Source organism: Grampus griseus, assembly GCF_964374135.1.
Source record: "Grampus griseus genome assembly, chromosome: 1".
NCBI classification, from domain to species: domain Eukaryota; kingdom Metazoa; phylum Chordata; class Mammalia; order Artiodactyla; family Delphinidae; genus Grampus; species Grampus griseus.
Window position 1 is genome coordinate 74,121,968 of NC_139017.1, and position 18,901 is coordinate 74,140,868.

Sequence of the window (18,901 nt, forward strand, 5' to 3'; positions counted from 1 at the left end):
TTAGACCTCCCTTATCTTTCTGGGAATATTCCTGAGTTCTCCCCAGAAAAACTCCGGGGCAACTCTCCAAAGTTTCATATACGCTATACGATTTCATTATGTACTTTTTTGCTCCTTTAATAAATATTTCTTTCTGAACTCAGGCCAATCCTGCTATGCATTCATGCCCAAGCAGCATCTGCCCCTCCCCAAGTGCTGGGGTTGGGGGGTGACGCTGGACCAGGTAAAGTCCCCAAGCATCTATGGGTGTTTTATCAAACCAGCCCAGCCTTGCCTAATCATCTGCGGTGGCAGCTTGCTAATGAAAGCTTTGTGACAAAGAGTGAGGCTTCTCTCAGAGGTGGCGGCCCCGACAGCCCCAAGGTGCAGCCGAAAAAGTGCACCACTCGCCTCGCTGCCGCAGCCCTGCCGACCCGATCCCAGCGCTCAGCCATGATGAGAAGAGGCCTCCAGGTGGCAGCAAGACCTAGCCACCACGGAGCCCTTCCTGGCGGCCCCTACATCCTGCCCACGTTCAGCCCTGCCTCAGCATTCGGATCCTCCATGGACTCCCTGGTGAGTGAGTGCCCCACTCAGCCAGATGGGCAGCCCTTCTCCTGGGGGCCGCGGGTGTAGGGAGCACCCCAAATCTCCTCTTCCCAGATTGTGGCCGGGGCAGGTGAGCAGTTTGTTGGGAGCTATTTGATTTGGCAAAGGAAACCAACAACTAAGACAACCACAACTAAGACTACCAGGTTACTTTCAACCTGATCTGAATCTTGTGTGGCCACCACTCACTTTCCTCCTACGGAACTCAGACTGTTGCAGCTGAGTTGCGACACCCCCAGACAAAGGACCCTGCGTGCGCCGGCTGCCCATGGGTGCGTTTGGTGCGTGAGCATCCGGCATCACAGAGGACCCCTCCTCATCCCACCGAAGGTACCGCACCCAAAACAGGTTTCAAAGGATCCCCCCTTCCCCGGGCAGGCCCACGGCTATGGACAGAGCTGGAGTAGCCCCTGAAGTGAGGGGGTGATAACAGTGGTCCTCACCCGTGGTCACACCCCCAGGGTAGACAGTGTCTCAGGATGAGCTCTAGTCTGACCATCAGCTCGCACACTCACAAGTTTGGCAAGCTTAGCCGTGTTTCTTCAGTTTCCCCATCTGCAAGGTGGGGCTAATACTAGCCGTTCTCAGCCTCAAAGAACAGCTCACAGGCTTTAAAAGAGGACAATTTTAATGTGCCACCACAGAGCAGCATGCCTCTGTCAGCCGCCATGCCTTTCCTTCCCTTCCTTTGCACATTAGTGTCCCCTTCCCTGGTCACCCACAGGAGTCCCCAAGGGCCATTTCCTTCAAGTCAACACTGGAAGAAGGGATTGAAGAGCCCAGGAACCCAGGAGCACACTACCTACAGGTCCCGAAGCCCAAGCAGCAGCCCACCTCCCAGGAAGCTGTCTAGTCTCCCTGATTTTTCCTGCCCAGGTCTCAAGATTCTGTCAGGAGAAGACAGATTTGAAGAATTATGCCCTCCCCAATGCCAGCTGGTGTCCAGACATGCTGAACCTGTACCACAAATTTCTGGAGAAAACTAAGGCCGATGGCTGGATCAGACTGCCCTCCTTCAAGTCCAACAGAAACCACATCCAGGGGCTCAAGCTCCCATTAGTGTTAACAGTTTCCTCAGGTAAGGCCTGGGCGCAGAGGGCCCATTGGCACACATGCACCCCAGCCCACCAGGGTCAGATCAGCCAGCCCCCTTCCCTGTGGTCAGAGTCGCTCAAAAAGGAAATTCACAAGCTCTGTGCCAGTTCTCGGCCAGAAGTTTTTTCTGCTAACTCCGCCCCTCCCGCTGCAGCCCCAGGCAGGTGGATGAGAAAAGCATCCTCTCAGGCCCCTGGCTCCCCTCCTCCCAGGGGAAGAGAGCACACCCTAGCAGCTACCTCTGCTCCCAGCCCAGAGTGCACCCACTGGAGAACTGCTGACTCAGCTCCCTGCCCCGCTGCCTTCTCACCAGGGCTGCTTCCCTTACTCTCAAGCCTTATCCCAAGTCCTCCTGCCCACCCCACAAAGGTCTGAGGACTCTCCCTTGACCACTGCAGACCTCCGCACACCATCCCTGCTCTGCTAGGCCCAGAGGCTCTCCCGAAACACCCATGGATCCGAGTGATAGAGTTTTCCACTTTGATCTCTCTGCGTGTGCGTGTGTGTGAGCACGCGTGCGTGTTAACTTGTCTCTCTCATTCACATATGTGTTCTTCCAGCCCAGTGATGAATGGGTGGTACATTGGGTTTAGGGAAAAAACAAAGCAGGTGCACCAAAATTTTTGGAAGACTTTGGATTCCATCCAAAAAGGATATAGTTCTTATAGTCGCCTTGAGAAAAATAATCAGAACTTTGGGGGCCTCTTCTGCACTTATTTTTCTGTTCAGTATGGTTATTTTGAATTATATGTGAATTAAATGCCGTACACTTTAATTTTCAATGTTTAAGGTCTCTTAAAGTCTGACCTGCCCCGACCCTACATCTATTCTCAGCCAGGGAACTTCATGGGTGTTTCTTCCTCAAGACCCAGGGCTCCCTGAGGACAGGGCTGTGTCCCCACAGACTCAGGGCTCCCTGAGGACAGGGCTGTGTCCCCACAGACTCAGGGCTCCCTGAGGACAGGGCTGTGTCCCCACAGACCCAGGGCTCCCTGAGGACAGAGCTGTGTCCCCACACACCCAGGGCTCCCTGAGGACAGAGCTGTGTCCCCACACACCCAGGGCTCCCTGAGGACAGGGCTGTGTCCCCCTCAGACCGAGGGCCCTGAGGACAGGTCCGTACCTTGCTCTCCAATTGAAGGTTCCCTGAGAGCAGAGCCTGTATGTCCTCTGGTTCTCTCCTCAACCCTATACCTGAGACCAGGCTCCATCCATGCTGCTGAACGACTGGCCCTTCATCCTGACTGGGCCCCATGCCCTCACACACTCCTTTCTTCAGCTGTCACTCCCCATCTCTCCCCAGACAAAAGTGACTGTCACATCTTCACCAGGTGTATCGAAACGGAAGGACAAGGCTACGAGTATGTCATCTTTTTCCACCCATCCAAGAAGAAGTCTGTCTGTCTTTTCCAACCAGGCCCCTACCTGGAGGGGCCCCCAGGGTAAGGCCACAGGCAGGACCAGTGGGGGACATCTTTGGCTGCTTCCTGGGCTTGGGTCAGGAGATGGATTGGGTGCAACCAGGCTCTGGGGTCTGTACCTCTCTCTAAGGAGCTGGGTTGGGAGTGGGAAGCTCTGGGCTCCAGTCTCACAGACTTGGAAGGATATTCTGTCATCTGGTCCAGTCCCCACTGTGCAGATAAAAAAGAGCCTCCTTATTCAGGTCTGGGAATTTTCCAGTAAGAAGGGGTCTTAGAAGCCACTGTGAGAAGGATGTGTTGGACTTGGAAGAAGACAGGATCTGGAATTAGGAGCCAGGCTCCTAGTCCTGCTCTGTCAGGCTTGCTTGGAGATACCGAGCAAGCAATTTAACCTCTAGCCTTCAGTCTCCTTACCTAAATCTTGGTGCAATAATATCTACCTTCCAGAATAGCTGATAGATATGATATTATGGGCCTATATGTATGTGCTTATAAACCATAAAGCACAATATAGCTATCAGGCCATCTATCCAAACTTCACCTTCTATCCATGGGCAAACCGAGGCACACAGAGGTAAGTTATCTTGCCCAAGGTAGCACAGGCCATCAAGGTCAGGACCAGGTCTCTAATCCAGGAGCTGGGACTCCAAGTCCATTGCTTCTCCCACTGTACTCCATTGCCTCCAAACTGGCAATAGACCCAGGAAAGAACTCACACGGGACATAAATACATTCACGAGGGAAATCAGGCTGGCCCTGAGCTTCTTGCCCGAGAATACTGGGTCACCGTGTCCACGGGTGTCTGCCTTCTCCATCCTTGTTCCTGCTTTAGACACTCACTGAATGCTATTGTTGGTTTCAGAATTCCTGCAAGGGAGAAGAGGGAGGAGGGGGAAGAGAAGCTTTAGGGTCCCAAGGCCTGAGAGAGACTCAGTTGCAGTTAAACAGAACTCAAAGAGCTTAATAGATGTCAGCACCTCTACAGGCCATGGATTCAGACTGCAGCCCTTTGTCACCTTGGCCATCCTTAAGGTATCTTCCATGGGGACACTGATTTCCACACTAGTGCAGGCAGACACTGGGGGACTAGGTCAGAGCTCTACCCAGGCCATGGGTCCCCTCCCTTCTGAAGAGGAACACCCCCAAGAAGGCAGGGATAGGATGGAGTGTGGCTGACTTTATTTAGGGCCTCATGGAGGTGGGGCCGTGGAGTCAGAAGAGGACCACCCAACACTGAAGCCAGAGGACTGAGGGGGTCCAGAGAAGAAATGAGCGCCAAATTAGAAAAACCCAGTTCAGTTTATCTCCTGGGTAAGGAAAAACCCAGTTCTTCCCTGCTACGTCTGTCTTTCCTGTGAGTCTCCTTTACTCTCATATAGAACACTTCCCTTCCGACACTTCTGGTCACCAAATGTTCGCAGATTTTTCCCCACAACAAGCAATGCTCTGTGACGCCAGCTGGGTGTCCTACAATTTAACTCCATTCTGACACTGTCTACCTAGAGGTAGTGCCAGATTCCACAGGTTAAAGTCTCAGTCCCACAAGACAGCTCCCACCCTTCTTCAGATGCCAATGGCAAGTGTAGGTCCCCAGGTTACCCACAACTTCTGTCTGATTTGGCTACAGTTGGTGGTTCCCAGAACCCTCTCCTGTGGTTGGATTAATTTACTAGAACCACTCACAGAACTCAGAGAAACACTTATAGTTACCAGTTTATTAAAGATATGCTAAAGGATGAACATCCAGGTGGAAGAAACCCATAAGGTAAGGTCTGGGAGAATCCCAAGCGCAGGAGCTCCCGTCCCTGCGGTGTTGGGGTGCGCCACTCTTCTAGTGTGGATGTGTTCGCCAACCTGGAAGCTCTCTGAGACCCATACTAATTGGAATTATTATGGAGGCTTCAACACATAGGTATGATCAATCATTAACTCCATTTTCAGCCCTTCTCTCTTCTCAAGAGAATTGGGGGAGGGGCGGGGGGCAGGGCTGAAAATTCCAAGCTTCCAATCATGGCTTGGTCTTTCTGGTGACCAGCTCTCAACCAGCCGGGAGTTGCCTCATTAGAAAAGACACTCCTATCACCCAGGAAATAGAGAGTTTCAGGAGCTCTGTGCCAGGAATCAAGGACAGAGACCAATATATGTATTTTCTATTATCTTGACAAGTACCCACCCAGCCCCTAGGCAATGAGGCCGGGTAGGCTTCTGGCTGACCAAGAGCTACCCTGAAGCACCTACACACTTGCGGATGGGTCTCCTGCCTGGCCAGTGAGGACAACGAGGGAAGAGCAGGCTTAGGGTTCTTTGGCAACAACTCTTCCCCTCCTTCAAGCAATAGGAGAAGGGAGGTGACTAGAAGCGTACATGAGGTTTTGTAAACATTACCTCATTTGATCTGATGAGATAGAAATTATTTTTACTCACAATTCACACTGAGAAAACTAAAGCTCAGAAAGGTTTAGCAACTTACACAAGATCAAACATGTAGTGAACGTGGAGGCAAGGAGTCAAACCAGGTGGGTGTGGTTGCATGGCCCCCAGCTGGGTGCCTTTCTATTGTCCCCAGCTTAACCAGCAATGGAGCTTTGGCATGAAGGTCAGCTTACACAAGTGAGAATGAGAGTTTTATGTGATATACACAAAGCAAGTGTTGGCATCATCCTGCTGAAGCCGGCTCTCGGCTTTCCACCGGCAGCACTGCTCGGGGGTCTATCTCGTCAGCACTTTATAGGTTCTAAGTTAAGTTCCACGTTTACCCATCTTGAAAATGTGGGCTCAACACTGGCCATAGTGACTAGTGAGGTGAGAGCTGGCCCAAGGTCATGGTTTAGAGGCTAAAGCCCAAAAGTTCAGGGGCTTTATCATTCCCTGTAGGAGTGCACCTTTCCAAATTATGGTAGTTGCCGCCAGTAATTAGCCGATGAATCTGAAAAAGGTTTTTCCATTAACTCTAACAACAAAAAAAGTTTTTTCCCGGTGAAATAAAATCATGGTATCAGTGGTTACTAACACATGCTGTAGCGACATGGAAGACAAATCAGCTGATTTTGACTGGTTTGATCAGACGGGATCCAGATCTGTTTCCTTTCCATTCCTGGGGAAAGATGGAGGTGGGGTTGTTCCAGCCCTGGCCTTGCCCCCTGCCCCCACCACTAGGTTTGCCCACGGAGGGTCACTGGCAGCCATGATAGACGAGACCTTCTCTAAAACTGCTTACCTGGCTGGAGAGGGGCTGTTCACACACAATCTCAACATCAGGTTCAAAAAGTAAGTACGGATCCTTGGGGTGTTGGCCGTTGAGGGGACAGCCATGCGTGGCAGTTGAGGTGTAGAAGTCCTGCCTGTCACTCTCCTTCCCCAGCGACACGGTCCTCTGGTTCCCGGCCGGAATGCAACCTCTGCTGTCAGATTCTGGTCGCTGGCAGATGGGCCCTGAGCCGAGAACCACTTTAGTCCTTGAGGCAGGGCGGGATGAAGAGAAGGATGGGGGACAGAGAGGTAAAGGGATGGCGGCCAGGGGTTCATGTGAGGGAGGGGCTAAGCCGCCTCCTCTCCCAGCTTGATCCGTATGGGCTCTCTGGCTGTGCTGAACGTTGGCATGGAAAAGGTTGAGGACCAGAAGCTTTACATATCCTGCGTCGCCCAGAGCACGGACCAGCAGACCATTTACACCAAAGCTTCAGGTAGAGAGAGCCTCAGCCCCAGGCCCTGTCCTGCCACCCCGACACCCAGAACAAACAGAAGGGGAATGTTAAGGATCCAGTCCCAAGCCGGGGTCCAGCTTTTTAGAGTGGGGTGGGGTACTTGCAGGAGACACAGACAAAGTGAGGGAAAACCCAACTAGGGTTTTTTTTTCTATGTATGAGTGACCCAACCTGTACCACAGGAGAGGACCCAGGTACTGAGTAACTGGGTGCACGTGCTTTGAGCAACCCATCAAGCTCCTACCATCCGTGCTCTGGCTCCTGCCACGTGGCTCCCCCTTCTCTGGCAGGTACTTTCTTCCAGCTGCAGCTGGAAGAGGATTCATCTCAATACTACACGCTGTGCCTTCAGGAGAGCCTACTGCCAACCGCCTTGCCTACCTGGGACACACTCCAGAGCAGCGGGGGGTGTCCGGGAAGTAACTGGTGAAGTGAGGGAGAAGGTACTTTCCTTTGCATAAATAAAATCTCACAGCCCCGTTCGCAGTCCAAGACCCTTCTGCAGTTGGAAATGAAAATCCTTCCAGGGCCTTCCACATACCCACCTTCCCATCCAGCACCAATAGAAGCGATGTACTGAGATCTGCCAGGGACCAGGCACTGGGTGAGGCACCAAGCACACAGCGATGAAAGACAGGGCCCCTGGCCTCGAGATGCACAACTGTGGGCCGGGAGCAGAGTGCCCCATCAGCTCCTCCCACCCCACCGTGGCTCTGGTTATGGGTGCAGTGCAGACACAAAGAGAGGGGGACGGTCAATTTTACTCTAGGAAAGCGATCAAAGAAGGCTTTCTAGAGGAAGCTGTGCTTGAACGGAGTCTCAGAAGTTAAGTGGTATCCATCAGGCAGGCAGGGGACTATTCCAAACAGAGGGACTATTGTGAGCAAAGGCACTAAGGGATGAAAGAGCACAGCAACTTTGGAGAACAGCAAGGTGTTGAGTGGGGCAGGAGTTTAGGGAAAGAGAAGGGGTCAGGGCAGGTGCAGGCCATGGAAGGCTCCTTAAACCCTGCAATGGAGCTTGAACTGTGTCTTGTAGGCAATAGGGAGCCTTTAAAGTGTTTGGGAGTGACATAAAGTTTTGTTTTTTCAAAAGATGACTCTGGTGGCAATAAGAGGTCAGCAAGACTGAAGGTGGGAGCACTGGTTAGGAGACCCTTGCAGGGCTCCAAACTAGAGATAGGAAGGACCTGATATGGTTCAAAGCCATGAAGATGAGAGATATGGAATATGTTGCAAACAAAAGAGTACAGAACTTTGCCACTAATTGTATGTAGTGGATCTGTGAAGGGGAGCCTTCAAGGATGACTCCAAGTTTCCAGCTTGGTGGTTCCAGGTGGCATCATTGGGAATACAGGGGAGCAGGTTTGAGGTGGGGGAAGATAATGAGCTCAGTTTCACACGCATGGAACCCCATGGAACCCCCATCGCGTGGTGATCCCCAGCAGGAGCCTGGATATTGTAATCTGGAACTCAGAACTGATGACATACTGACTCGATTTGTAAGTCATCAGTATCAAAACTGACATGGAATCCCTGGGAGTGGATTATGCAGAATGAAAGTGAAGAGGAGGCAAGGGGTGTGAAAGTGACAGGATGGGAGAGAAAGGAAGGACAGGGAAAGGGGTCAAAGACAGAACCTTTGGTCACATTAAGGCTTAAAGCTGGGGCAGAGAATCAAACACCCACTAAGGGGGCTTCCCTGGTGGCGCAGTGGTTGAGAGTCCGCCTGCCGATGCAGGGGACGCGGGTTCGTGCCCCGGTCTGGGAAGATCCCACATGCCGCGGAGCAGCTGGGCCCGTGAGCCATGGCCGCTGAGCCTGTGAGTCCAGAGCCTGTGCTCCGCAATGGGAGAGGCCACGACAGTGAGAGGCCCGCGTACCACAAAAAAAAAAAAAAACAAAAAAAAAAAACCCACTAAGGAAGCTAAGAATAGGACAGGATGGACCATCCTTAAGAAGGCGAGGTCAACAGTATCAAATGCTAAATAGAAGGCAAGGCAGATGGGAACTAAAAAGAGGCCTTTGGACTTGGCAGAGAGGAAGGTGGTGGTCTTCTTTGCCAGGAGGTGGGAACAAAATCCAGATTATGGTGGATGAAAAACTGAATGGGAATGACAGAGTGAAGCTAGATGACTCTTCCTAGGAATTTTGTTGTTGTTGTTGCTGTTACGTTATTTAAAGAAAGAGACTTCAGTATATTTATAAATTGTTTTGGAAGGAGCCAGTGGAGAGAGGCTGAAACCCTAGCAGAGAGAGAGGTGTCCTCCAACAGAACAGCTCTATGGTCTTAGAGATAGATCAAGAGCACAGTGGAGACAGGAGTCACGGGACAGCATCAACATGACTCTGAGACCAAAAGGAAGAAGTGGGGCGTGCAGGGCAGGATGGAAAGTTGCCGGGATCTATCCCAGAGCACCTCGACTTCCTCAGTGAAATAGGAGGCAAGGCCATCAGTGGGGAAAGAGGTCCGGAGGAAGGGGTGCCCATTTCTAAGGAGGAAAGGTTTGATGTGAGGGGGAAGAACAATGGACTGGAGGAGGCAATGGCCACCCAGGAGAAGACTGTACCTCCTCTGGGCCTGCAGAGGACAGGGGTGGGAAACTGAGCAGCTTCCACAGGGACAGGCAGGATTCCATCAAGCCCAGTAGGTGGAGGGGATGTCCAGGGAGAGGTCAAAGATTAGAGGAGTTTTACCAAAGAATGAGAGCTCCAAGTGACATGTCATAAAGGATTTTATTATTAGGTATGGTAATGCCAAGTGCTGAGACAGATAAACCTTTACATCTCCATAATCTAACCTGTATCTTAGACTGTACTTTTCACTCACACAAAGTCCAATTTTTGGTGTCTGGCAGTCATTCAGGAACCTGACTGACAAGCATGATTCAACACATGATTTCCAAAGTCAGCCTGGGTGTTGACATCCAGTTGCCAGAAGAGAGAATAACAAGGGAGGTTTAGGGGGCCAAACTTCAAAGTGTTTCCTCTGTCACAAGACCGTACCAAACTGCAAGGGAGGTTGACTGGAAAATATGATGTAACTCTATGTTGTAGAAGAAAGAGAAATAGGTTTGGTAAGTAGCTAGCAGCCACTGCCTCAGTTTGAAAGGAGGATAGGCAGAGGAGGGATGGGTCTGTGTCCAAACCCTCATCCTGACAAGTGAAGAGTTCAAGTTCAGGCCTCAGCTAAGATTCCAGGACCTGAGACTAGGGCTGGGGATTCAGGGGATCAGAGAGAAGGAAGTTTTTGTCGCATGGAACAGGGTCAGAGAGTTGGACCCAAATTCAGCAGTGGTGGAGAGGTGGGTGGATCAGGTTCTCTTTCTAGTAACTAGACCACACACTTCCTAAGCCATCTGTCTTCAATAACGAGCAAAAGATTGGTTGACGTGGATTTGAAGGCACTTGATCCAGTGCCCTCCAAAAACGGGAGACTTACTAGAGGCCATAACAAGAAATCTTGTGGCAGCCAACTATGCCCTCCCCCATATACTCACATAAAAACTCTTTCTCCTGTGCTTTCACGATTGCCTTTGATAACCTATTAAGCCCAGAGTCTAAATCAGTGTATACCAAAAACATATTGTCCCTTATTCACGGTCAAAAAGGACCTAATCTTCATTTAAACACTCCCAAGAGAAGAAGGGAAATATATTCTATCCTTCCTATGCAGTCAAGTAAACGAAGGAAACCGAAACAGTGGTACTTGGAAACTCAAGTACAGCTTGCTTCTCTCTTCTCTCGTCTGGAAACTGGATGTCAACACCCAGGATGACTTTGGAAGTCATGTGTTGAGGATGGCAGAGGTTGGATGCACACTGTCACTTCTCTACTGGGGCCAGCTTCTAACAGAAACAGGCAAAAGCTGGAAATCTACAGAGGTAGGAGGCTCTCAGGCAAGGCCCCACAGCCAGGCTGGGAGTGTCAGCCTTGACTGGAGAAGGCCAAGTGGGCAGGCAGGGATCTTGGTAAGGGGAATGAGGTCATCAGCTGCTGGAATACTTCTCTAGTGTCGAGGGCTTTGACAGATGCCTCTCTTCTCCCAGGAGGCCAAGTATTGCAGCTTTCTAGGCAGAAACAAGGGGAGTTTCTGCCTCCACACTTTAAAAACCAATTCCATGTGTAGTGCATTCATTGGAATTACAGCTACTACATAGGCAGATGGGGTGGAATCCAACAGGCCATCCAGGCAAATGTGGCAGGTTATTCTGCTCGAATCAGCTTATTCTGCTTGAAGGATATGTGTTCTCCAAATGTCTGAATCAAGTGCCAAGAGAAACCAAAGAGTGAATAAGGCAATTGTAAGACCAACCAGTTCCAGACGGCAAGGGACACCAATAGTTCATACCAGCTCTTAAAAAAGGGGCCCCTAAGGTCTTCCTGAAACTAAGACCACAGAGTTAGGTCATTTATCACGGGTCCTGGGTGAGGAGCCAGAGCTGCAAGACACAGTATATCACCAACCCTATCACCTGCTAGCACCTACAGTGAGCATTGGTGGCCAAGTCATGCTGCCTGAGGCCACCGCTCAAGGACACAGGACAATTTAGCCGAAAAGCCCAGGGAGTCTTGTAGCAGTTGTCTGCTGACCTGGAGGAAAGGTCTGTCCCCTCTGTGTCTCTTCATCTGGCTTGAACCCAGGAAAGCACTCTGTACTGCCCAGTCCTCTAAGTGTCCCTCTACAGTGGCACTGACGAGAAAAAGGAGGTCAAGGCCCTGGGTCATCTACATAGTTCTTTTTCCTTTTCTTTTTTTTTTAAATAAATTTATTTTATTTATTTATTTTTGGCTGCATTGGGTCTTCGTTGCTGCACGCAGGCTTTCTCTAGTTGCAGCGAGTGGGCACTACTCTTCGTTTCAGTGCACGGGCTTCTCACTGCGGTGGCTTCTCTTGTTTGAGAGCACGGGCTCTAGGCGTGTGGGCTTCAGTAGTCGTGGCACGCGGGCTCAGTAGTTGTGGCTTGCGGCTGTAGAGCGCAGGCTCAGTAGTTGTGACGCTCGGGCTTAGTTGCTCTGTGGCATGTGGGATCTTCCCAGACCAGGGCTCAAACCCGTGTCCGCTGCATTGGCAGGCAGATTCTTAAACCACTGCGCCACCAGGGAAGCCCACCTACATAGTTCTTGAGTGGCAGCAATGGTGCTGGAAGAGGTGCGGAGGCCACACCCTGGGCCCTCATTCAAGGGAGAAGCTCTGCTCAATTATGAAGACCCCTGGGGTACAAGAAAGAACCATGCTCTTTAAGATAGAAGATCTGGGTTCTAGTCTCAACTCTGCTACTGTTCGGCCATCATTTCTCTTTGGGTCTGTTTCCTGCTCTATAAAAACTAAAGAGTAGATGAGGTGATCTCCAAGTTCCTGGTCTGATGTCTTATTGTTTGGCTACCCAGTGTGTCAGTCATTTGCTTGATGGCTCTCAGATCCCCACCCTTCCCCTACTCTGCCTTAGACTGCAGAGGGCTAATGCCTGCAATATACATTTCCCAGTCTCCTTTGTCATCTGGCTTTGGAAGGCTGGTGGAAGACTGGAAGGTGGGAAGTAAGGAGATGTCAGGGTATTTCTCCCCTTCTCTGTTTTGGGAGGCAACTCAAGTAGTGGCTGTGTCTCCATGGTTACAGATCCTGCTAGACAGCCCTCATCTTCCTATTTGCCTTTTTTGTTCTTCCACCACCTTGGTAACAAATTCCCTGTGTCAAACTCCCTCTGTTGAACCATCTAACAACTGCTGTTTTCCTCACCAGACCCCAACTAACACAGCCAGGTTGTGGATTATCTGCGGTCAGTTTTCAATCCCACTGCTGTACACCCTTGTGTGCATCCTTAATTTAATATCCACCAAGAGAAGGAAATGGAAGGCAAGAGAAAGGAGGAAAATGAACTGTCAAAGATTGAGCATAACCCTGGCTAAATCCAAATCTCTGCCCATTTTTCCCCAGCGCACTGCACAGCTGAACACAGCTGGAGAAAACCCACACAACCTTGCTGTCCGGTCTCACTTTAAAGCCTAGATCGTTATCCTAAAGTGGGCCCGTAATACTGCCCTGCAGTCATCCTGCAGTTTCCTAGATCATTCACTCTCCTGCTTTCCTAGGCGACTGTTTCTTTCCTGGTCCTCTCTACTCAAATGCCTAGCACCACCTCCTCCCCCATCATCACTCTCAGCTAAAGATCTTGCTTCCTGTTTCACTGAGAAATCAGAAGTATTCAGAAAGAGCAAGCTCCCACTACCACACCTCTCCACCTACTACCTCTACCAATTTATTCTACTTCCCCTCCAGTAACTGTGGGTGAACTGTTCACACAGCAGGCAGGGGACCACCCTTAGCTCTGTTTCTTATGCATGACACCTATTTCTTCTAGTCTACTTGGCAATATTGCTCCAAATATTCTCCTTTCTCTCTTCTGCATTATCAGTTTTCCTTTTCTATTTGATTTTTCCCATCAGCAAACATACCATATTTCTGTCATTTAAATTTTTTTCTCTTGATGCTACTCCCTCTCTGGCCACTGCCCCACTTCTCCCTACTCTTTTAGCGAACTCTTCCAGAGAGTTGTCTTTGCTCTCTTCCTTCTATTCTTTCTCAAGCCCACTCCAATCAGGCTTTTGCCTTCACCACTCCATTGAAACTGGTCTTGGCAAAGTCACTAATGACTCTGCAGGGCTAAATCTAATGGTCAACTCTCAGTCCTTATTTTATCGGACCTTCCCACAGCATCTGGCACAGCTGGTTCCTCCTCCTCTCCCACTCTAACTGTTGGGCACTCAGGACTCGGTCTTTGGATCCTTTTTCTTTTCTACCTTCAGTTCATCAAATCTGGTGACTTTAAATTCCATCTACATTTCTCTTGGTGCCCACATTTATACTTCCAGTCTGGGCCTCTCCTCTGAGCTCCGGATTCATATATCCAACTGCTTGCTCAACATCTCCATCTAGATGTCTAACAGACATCTCCTCGTTTAATAGATCTAAAACTGAGCCCCTGATATTTCCCCCTCTCAGTAAATGGCAACTCCATTCTTCCAGTTGTTTAGGCCAAGAACCTTGGATAATTCTTTCTCTTAAATGGGGATGGATCCATCAGGGAATCCTACTGACTCTATCTACAGAATATATCCAGAAACTGACTACCGCAACACAGATCCATGCCCCAATCATCTTGTGCCAAGATTATTTCAATATTCTCCTATATGAGTTCCCTACTTACAGCCTTACTCCTTTTATTCTATTCTCAACGCAGCCACCAGAGCAACCCTTTTAATGCATAAGTCAAGTCATATCACTCCTCAGCTCACCACAAGAAGAAGCTAAAATTGTTACAAATGCTACAAGCCCCCAAAGAGTCTGGCCCCGCTCTCTCTGACCTCACCTCCCCATCACTCCTTCTGTTCCAGCTACACTGGCCTCTTCGCCTCCTTGAACACTCCAGGCATATTTCTGCCTCAGGGCCTTTGCATTTCCATTGCTTCTGCCTAGAATGCTTTTCCCTCAGATATCCTTCCTCCTTCCTTCATATCGCTATTGAAATGTTACATCCTCAAGGTGGCCATCTTTGACCACACTATGTAAAATTGCATGCTCTCCTGACACCCTCTATGATCCTCCCCTAATTTAATTTTTTCCCCAACAGTGATTTCCATCTAATAAACTGTATTTTTTACTCAGTTATTTTTGTCTGTGGTCTTTCTTCCCCCACTAAAGTATCTAGCCAGAAGATTTCTCTGTTTTCTCACTGCTATATCCCCAGAGTGCAGTATACAGTGCCTGGCACATAGTAGGTAGTCAATAACTATGGATGAATGAACGAATGAATGAAACCACAGAATCAAACTTCCTTAAACCCTACCCTTCCTCTGGACTGCTTATCATAGAAGACAAAAATGTCCTTATTGTCAAGTCAGATTGAAGTGGGGTTTCTCTTTTCATGTACTTTTAGCAGAAGTCAGCCTAACTGATGCGCATGTGTGATCTTGTTTAATCTTCATGCCAACTCTGAGAGTTAGGTATTTTCTCTCCATTTTTCAGATGGGAAAGGTGAACCCCAGAGAGATTAAGTTACAGGCCAGAGGTCACACAGCTAGTAAGTCCCAGAGCTCAGATCCCCAACCCACCTGACTGATGCCACAGCTGTGAGTTCTCGGCTGCAGCACTCCACACAGACCACCCTCCCCAGAAATGACACCAGGGCTGAGCTGAGTCAGCAGCCACAGGACTGGAGGGTCTGCGTGCCACCAGGGATCTCCACAAAAGAAACATTTGCTCCCCCCAAACCCTCAAGTGTCAGATGTCAGAATAACCATCTTGTTTCCTGAGTTTCACAATTTGTCTTGTTGCTGTCATTATTGCCTGTCTGCTTCCCCATTCTGTGTCTCCCCAGCACCTAGCACCATGAAGGGATAAATGAACTAATTCAGACACAATTCTGTTTAATATCATTCATCCATTCAACGATCCTGCTTGAGCACCTGCCTTGTTCTAAGCACTGTCTTTGTGATGCTTACAGTCTGCTAAGGGAGGAGGACATTAAATAATCACAGAAATAAATCACAGAAAAAAACAAAACAAAACTGTGAACAGTACCATAAAGGAAAAGTATGGGATGCTGTGAAAGTAGACAAGAGAACCCCCTAATTTCAACGGGAGCATGTCAGTGAGGGCCTCCAGATCTGAAGGGTGAAGGGGAAGTGGTCCTAGAAGAGGAAATAGCTTATGCAAACACCCTAAGGAGTGAATGAAGGATAGTGAGTGTGCCTGGAATACAGCTGATGGTCTCATCTTGTCAGTGGTGGCCTGTGTCTCCTAGGATCTGCCTTCAAGGAGGGGAAGGAAGGGGGAGACATCCTCCATGTTTACAGTTTAACACACTTCTGACAAGGATGGGGGCGGTGGGTGGACACAGCCTGACCTTGACTCACTGATGGAAACAGCTCTGTCCTCAGTGTCTCTATGTCCAGAAATTTCAAGCTTGGTCCCTTTTCCCTGGTCCAGTGTAATTGAGAGAACCAGTCAGTACAAATCACTCTGTCTGGGAGCAACTGGGATGTCTCCAGAACTGAACAACGGGGGCCAAGGCAGGATTCCAGCAAGGAGGGCTTTGCAGAAGTTACCATTTGTGTCGCAGTGCCTGTGGCTTTCACCTAGGAGGGCTGGGTGGGGCCAGCGTAGCATTAAGGGATGGAGGCCACTGCCCACTAATGGCTGTCTCCCTTTTCACTGCAGCCCTCCCCAACTCCCAAGCAGCCAGGGCCCAGCCAGAGAAGGCCCCAGGGCACAGGACTGGCCTGCTGCTAGCAACCTGAAGGGAGGAGTTAAGAAGGCCGGCCTGACGGCCGCAAAGACAGAACTGTGTTTATCCAGGAAAAGAGGTTGTACGTAGGCAACGGAGGCCCCTGCCAGCTCTTCCCGGGACTGGGCTGGGGTAGCAAGCTGGAGAGGAAGCTGCTCCCCCACCCCGGGGCTCTGAACGCCTCCTGGCCAGAGGCCAGGACCCAGAGGCGGCCCACCAGTGAGGCCTGCACTCCGGGCGCCTGACCGAGCCTGCTGCCGTGGGCTCAGACTCCCAGGCAGAAAGTCGGAACCTCGCGCTCCCTGAGGTGCGGCGAGGGGGTGCGGTAAGCGCGCGCTGGCGGCGGGGCCTCCCCGAGTCAGCTCAGGGGGTGGCAGAGGATCAATGCTGTCTTTGTGTTCACTGGTTTCCTAGGGAGAAAGGGAGTGGGGAGTGGGAGGGGCGGCCCAACGGCTGGGCCCTCGCGGCAGAACTCGGGATGCGGTAGGGCTGGGACGCAGGGAGCGGGACAGTCAGGGCTTTAGGAGGGGTGGGATTCTGTGCTCCCGAGAGGTGCGTCTCCTTGAACCGGCCCTAAGTGCTCGCTCGCAGGGCAGCAGCAGCCAAGTGTGCAGCGAGTCTGCTTCTGGCCTGGAACGGCTCGGGAAGGCGAAGGAGGCGCGAGAGGAGGCAGGTGTGGCTAGGGCCGAAGGATGGCTCAGCCTGGAGAAGCTTGCGGTGCCGCCCGGGAATGCAGCCTGCGGGGATGGGGTGCTGGGGAAAGGGGGGTAGTCCCAAGGGGCGCCAGATCAGACACTGGAGGAGAGCCTTAGTCTTCTGGATTGGGCATGAGAGAAGGGGGTGAACCCTCCAAGGGCCGCGGTGTCTCTTCAGGGGGAGAGTGTATAGGAGCGGGGGTTCCGAACCCGGGTCGGTGTCTGCGGCTACAGACTTTTTGTTAATGAGGGTGTTACTCTATTCTCCTAGTGGGTGTGTAAGGCCTTCTAACTCTGAAGTGGGTGTACATCTTCAGTACCAGCGGGAGCAATGGGAGAGCCTGTGTACTCGGATGTCCGAGGCCTGATCCGAAAATGTTACTGTCTAGCCCTGGGCTCCCTCTATTTCTCCCTGGACCCCCCGACTTTGCCGCCCTTTGTCCCTCCCCATCCTCCCCCCACCCCGCTCAAACAGGGGCTTGTGCACCCCGTGGGCCCGTAAAGAAGGGCACGGCGGCAGACCAGATGCTCGTTTGCAGCATCACCCACCTTGGGCTTTCCTTCTTTCCTTGTACAGGCCTCCACCTGAGACGCTGGGTTTGGACCCTCTCGGCCTCGTGGAACTCGGACTTTCAGCCCCCCCACCCCACCGCATGTGGCTCTTGGAGAAAGCTGGCTACTGGGTGGGGGCCGCGCAGCCCAGGGCCCGGTGGGCGCCCGCCGGCCTGTTTCCTAAGCGCCGCACCCCGTGCCCGCTGGCTCGCGCCTGCCCCAACGTCCTCACCCCCGATCGCATTCCGCAGTTCTTCATCCCGCCTCGGCTCCCCGACCCAGGCGGCGCCGAGCCCCTCAGCGGGCGCGACGTGGACGGGCGCGGCCTCCCCGAGGCCTGTTCGCTGCCGCACTTGGCAGGCCGCGAAGGTTGGGCCTTCCTGCCCGAGAGCCCACACACGCGCCGGCGCGAGTCCCTGTTCCACTCGCCGCCGCCCGCCCCGGCCGGGGGGCTGCCCCCTGCGCAGTTCAGGCTGCACGTCTCCTCCCCGGACCTGCGCCTCTGCCGGGCCCCCGACAGCGACACGGCCTCGTCGCCCGACTCGTCGCCCTTTGGCTCGCCGCGGCCAGGCCCCGGCCGGCCCCGGCCGCCCAGGCCGCGCTCGCTGTCCCCAGAGGAGGCGAGCTCGGCCGACACCAGCCCGTACGCGCCGCGCCGAGCGGGGCCGCCCACTCCGCCGCTCTTCCACCTCGACTTCTTGTGCCGCCAGCTGCGGCCGGCCAAGGAGAGCGTGCTGCGCCTCGAGCCCCTGGGCGGGCAGCTGCGGCTATCCGCCGAGTACCAGGCCTGGCCCGGGCGGCTGCGGCTGCGCCTGGTGAGCGCCGAGGGCCTGCCCGGGTCGCGGGCCGGCCCCGGGAGCGGCGGCGGCGGCTGCTGCGTGGTGCTGAGGCTGCGAACGCGCGCCCGGGCGCGGGGCCAGCGGAGCCGCGTGGTCAAATGCAGCGCCAACCCCATCTTCAATGAGGACTTTTTCTTCGACGGGCTCGGCCCGCCTGACCTGGCCGCCCACAGTCTGCGGGCCAAGGTGCTGGACAGGGGAGCAGGCTTCCGCAGGGACGTGCTGCTGGGGGAGTGTGAGACGCCCCTGATTGCCCTGCTGCCCACCCTGCGTGGTGGGCTAGGTCCCGGAGCCTCCCTGGCGCCTGCCCATCTCAGCCTGTAGCCTGAGAGACTGCCTCTTCCTCAGGAGGTCTCCAGCGGGTCTGCAGTCCTCATTCTTTCCATCTGCCCGGCATGTATTTATTTTTGCTAATAAAATATCTGTTTGTCTCTGGCGGTATCTCTCCCACTTGTTGGCACCCTACGCTCTCAGATCTGCAGCCTACCTTCCTCCCTCTGCCCTGGCCGTACACGGGATGGAGGAAGCTCATTCAGTTGTCTGATTTGGAGCAGACCTTAAGCAGTGGTTCTCAAACTTGAATGAGCATCACAATAACCAGACATCAGGAATCCTGGATGAGCTTGGTAAACATGCAGAAAGAATCCTGGGCTCCATTCCTGAGAGACCCTGACACTAGTTCAGTAGGTCTGGCCTGAGTAGGTTCTAGGTTCCCTGTTCA

At 52.2% G+C, this 18,901-nt stretch overlaps 2 protein-coding genes across 2 annotated transcripts; both read left to right on the top strand.

Annotated features, from left to right (window-relative positions):
- Positions 1-432: 432 nt before the first annotated feature.
- THEM5 (thioesterase superfamily member 5) lies at positions 433-6,948 on the top strand (the record flags this gene model as incomplete). Its single annotated transcript, XM_082667323.1, has 5 exons — positions 433-555; positions 1,465-1,666; positions 2,987-3,125; positions 6,261-6,371; positions 6,663-6,948. The coding sequence occupies 5 exons, from the start codon at positions 433-435 to the stop codon at positions 6,946-6,948; spliced, it is 861 nt and encodes a 286-aa protein (XP_082523449.1).
- A 10,494-nt stretch (positions 6,949-17,442) lies between these two features.
- Positions 17,443-18,504, top strand: C2CD4D (C2 calcium dependent domain containing 4D; the record flags this gene model as incomplete). Its single annotated transcript, XM_082661691.1, has 1 exon — positions 17,443-18,504. One exon carries the CDS (start codon positions 17,443-17,445, stop codon positions 18,502-18,504), a length of 1,062 nt encoding a protein of 353 aa, XP_082517817.1.
- Between the last annotated feature and the right edge of the window lie 397 nt (positions 18,505-18,901).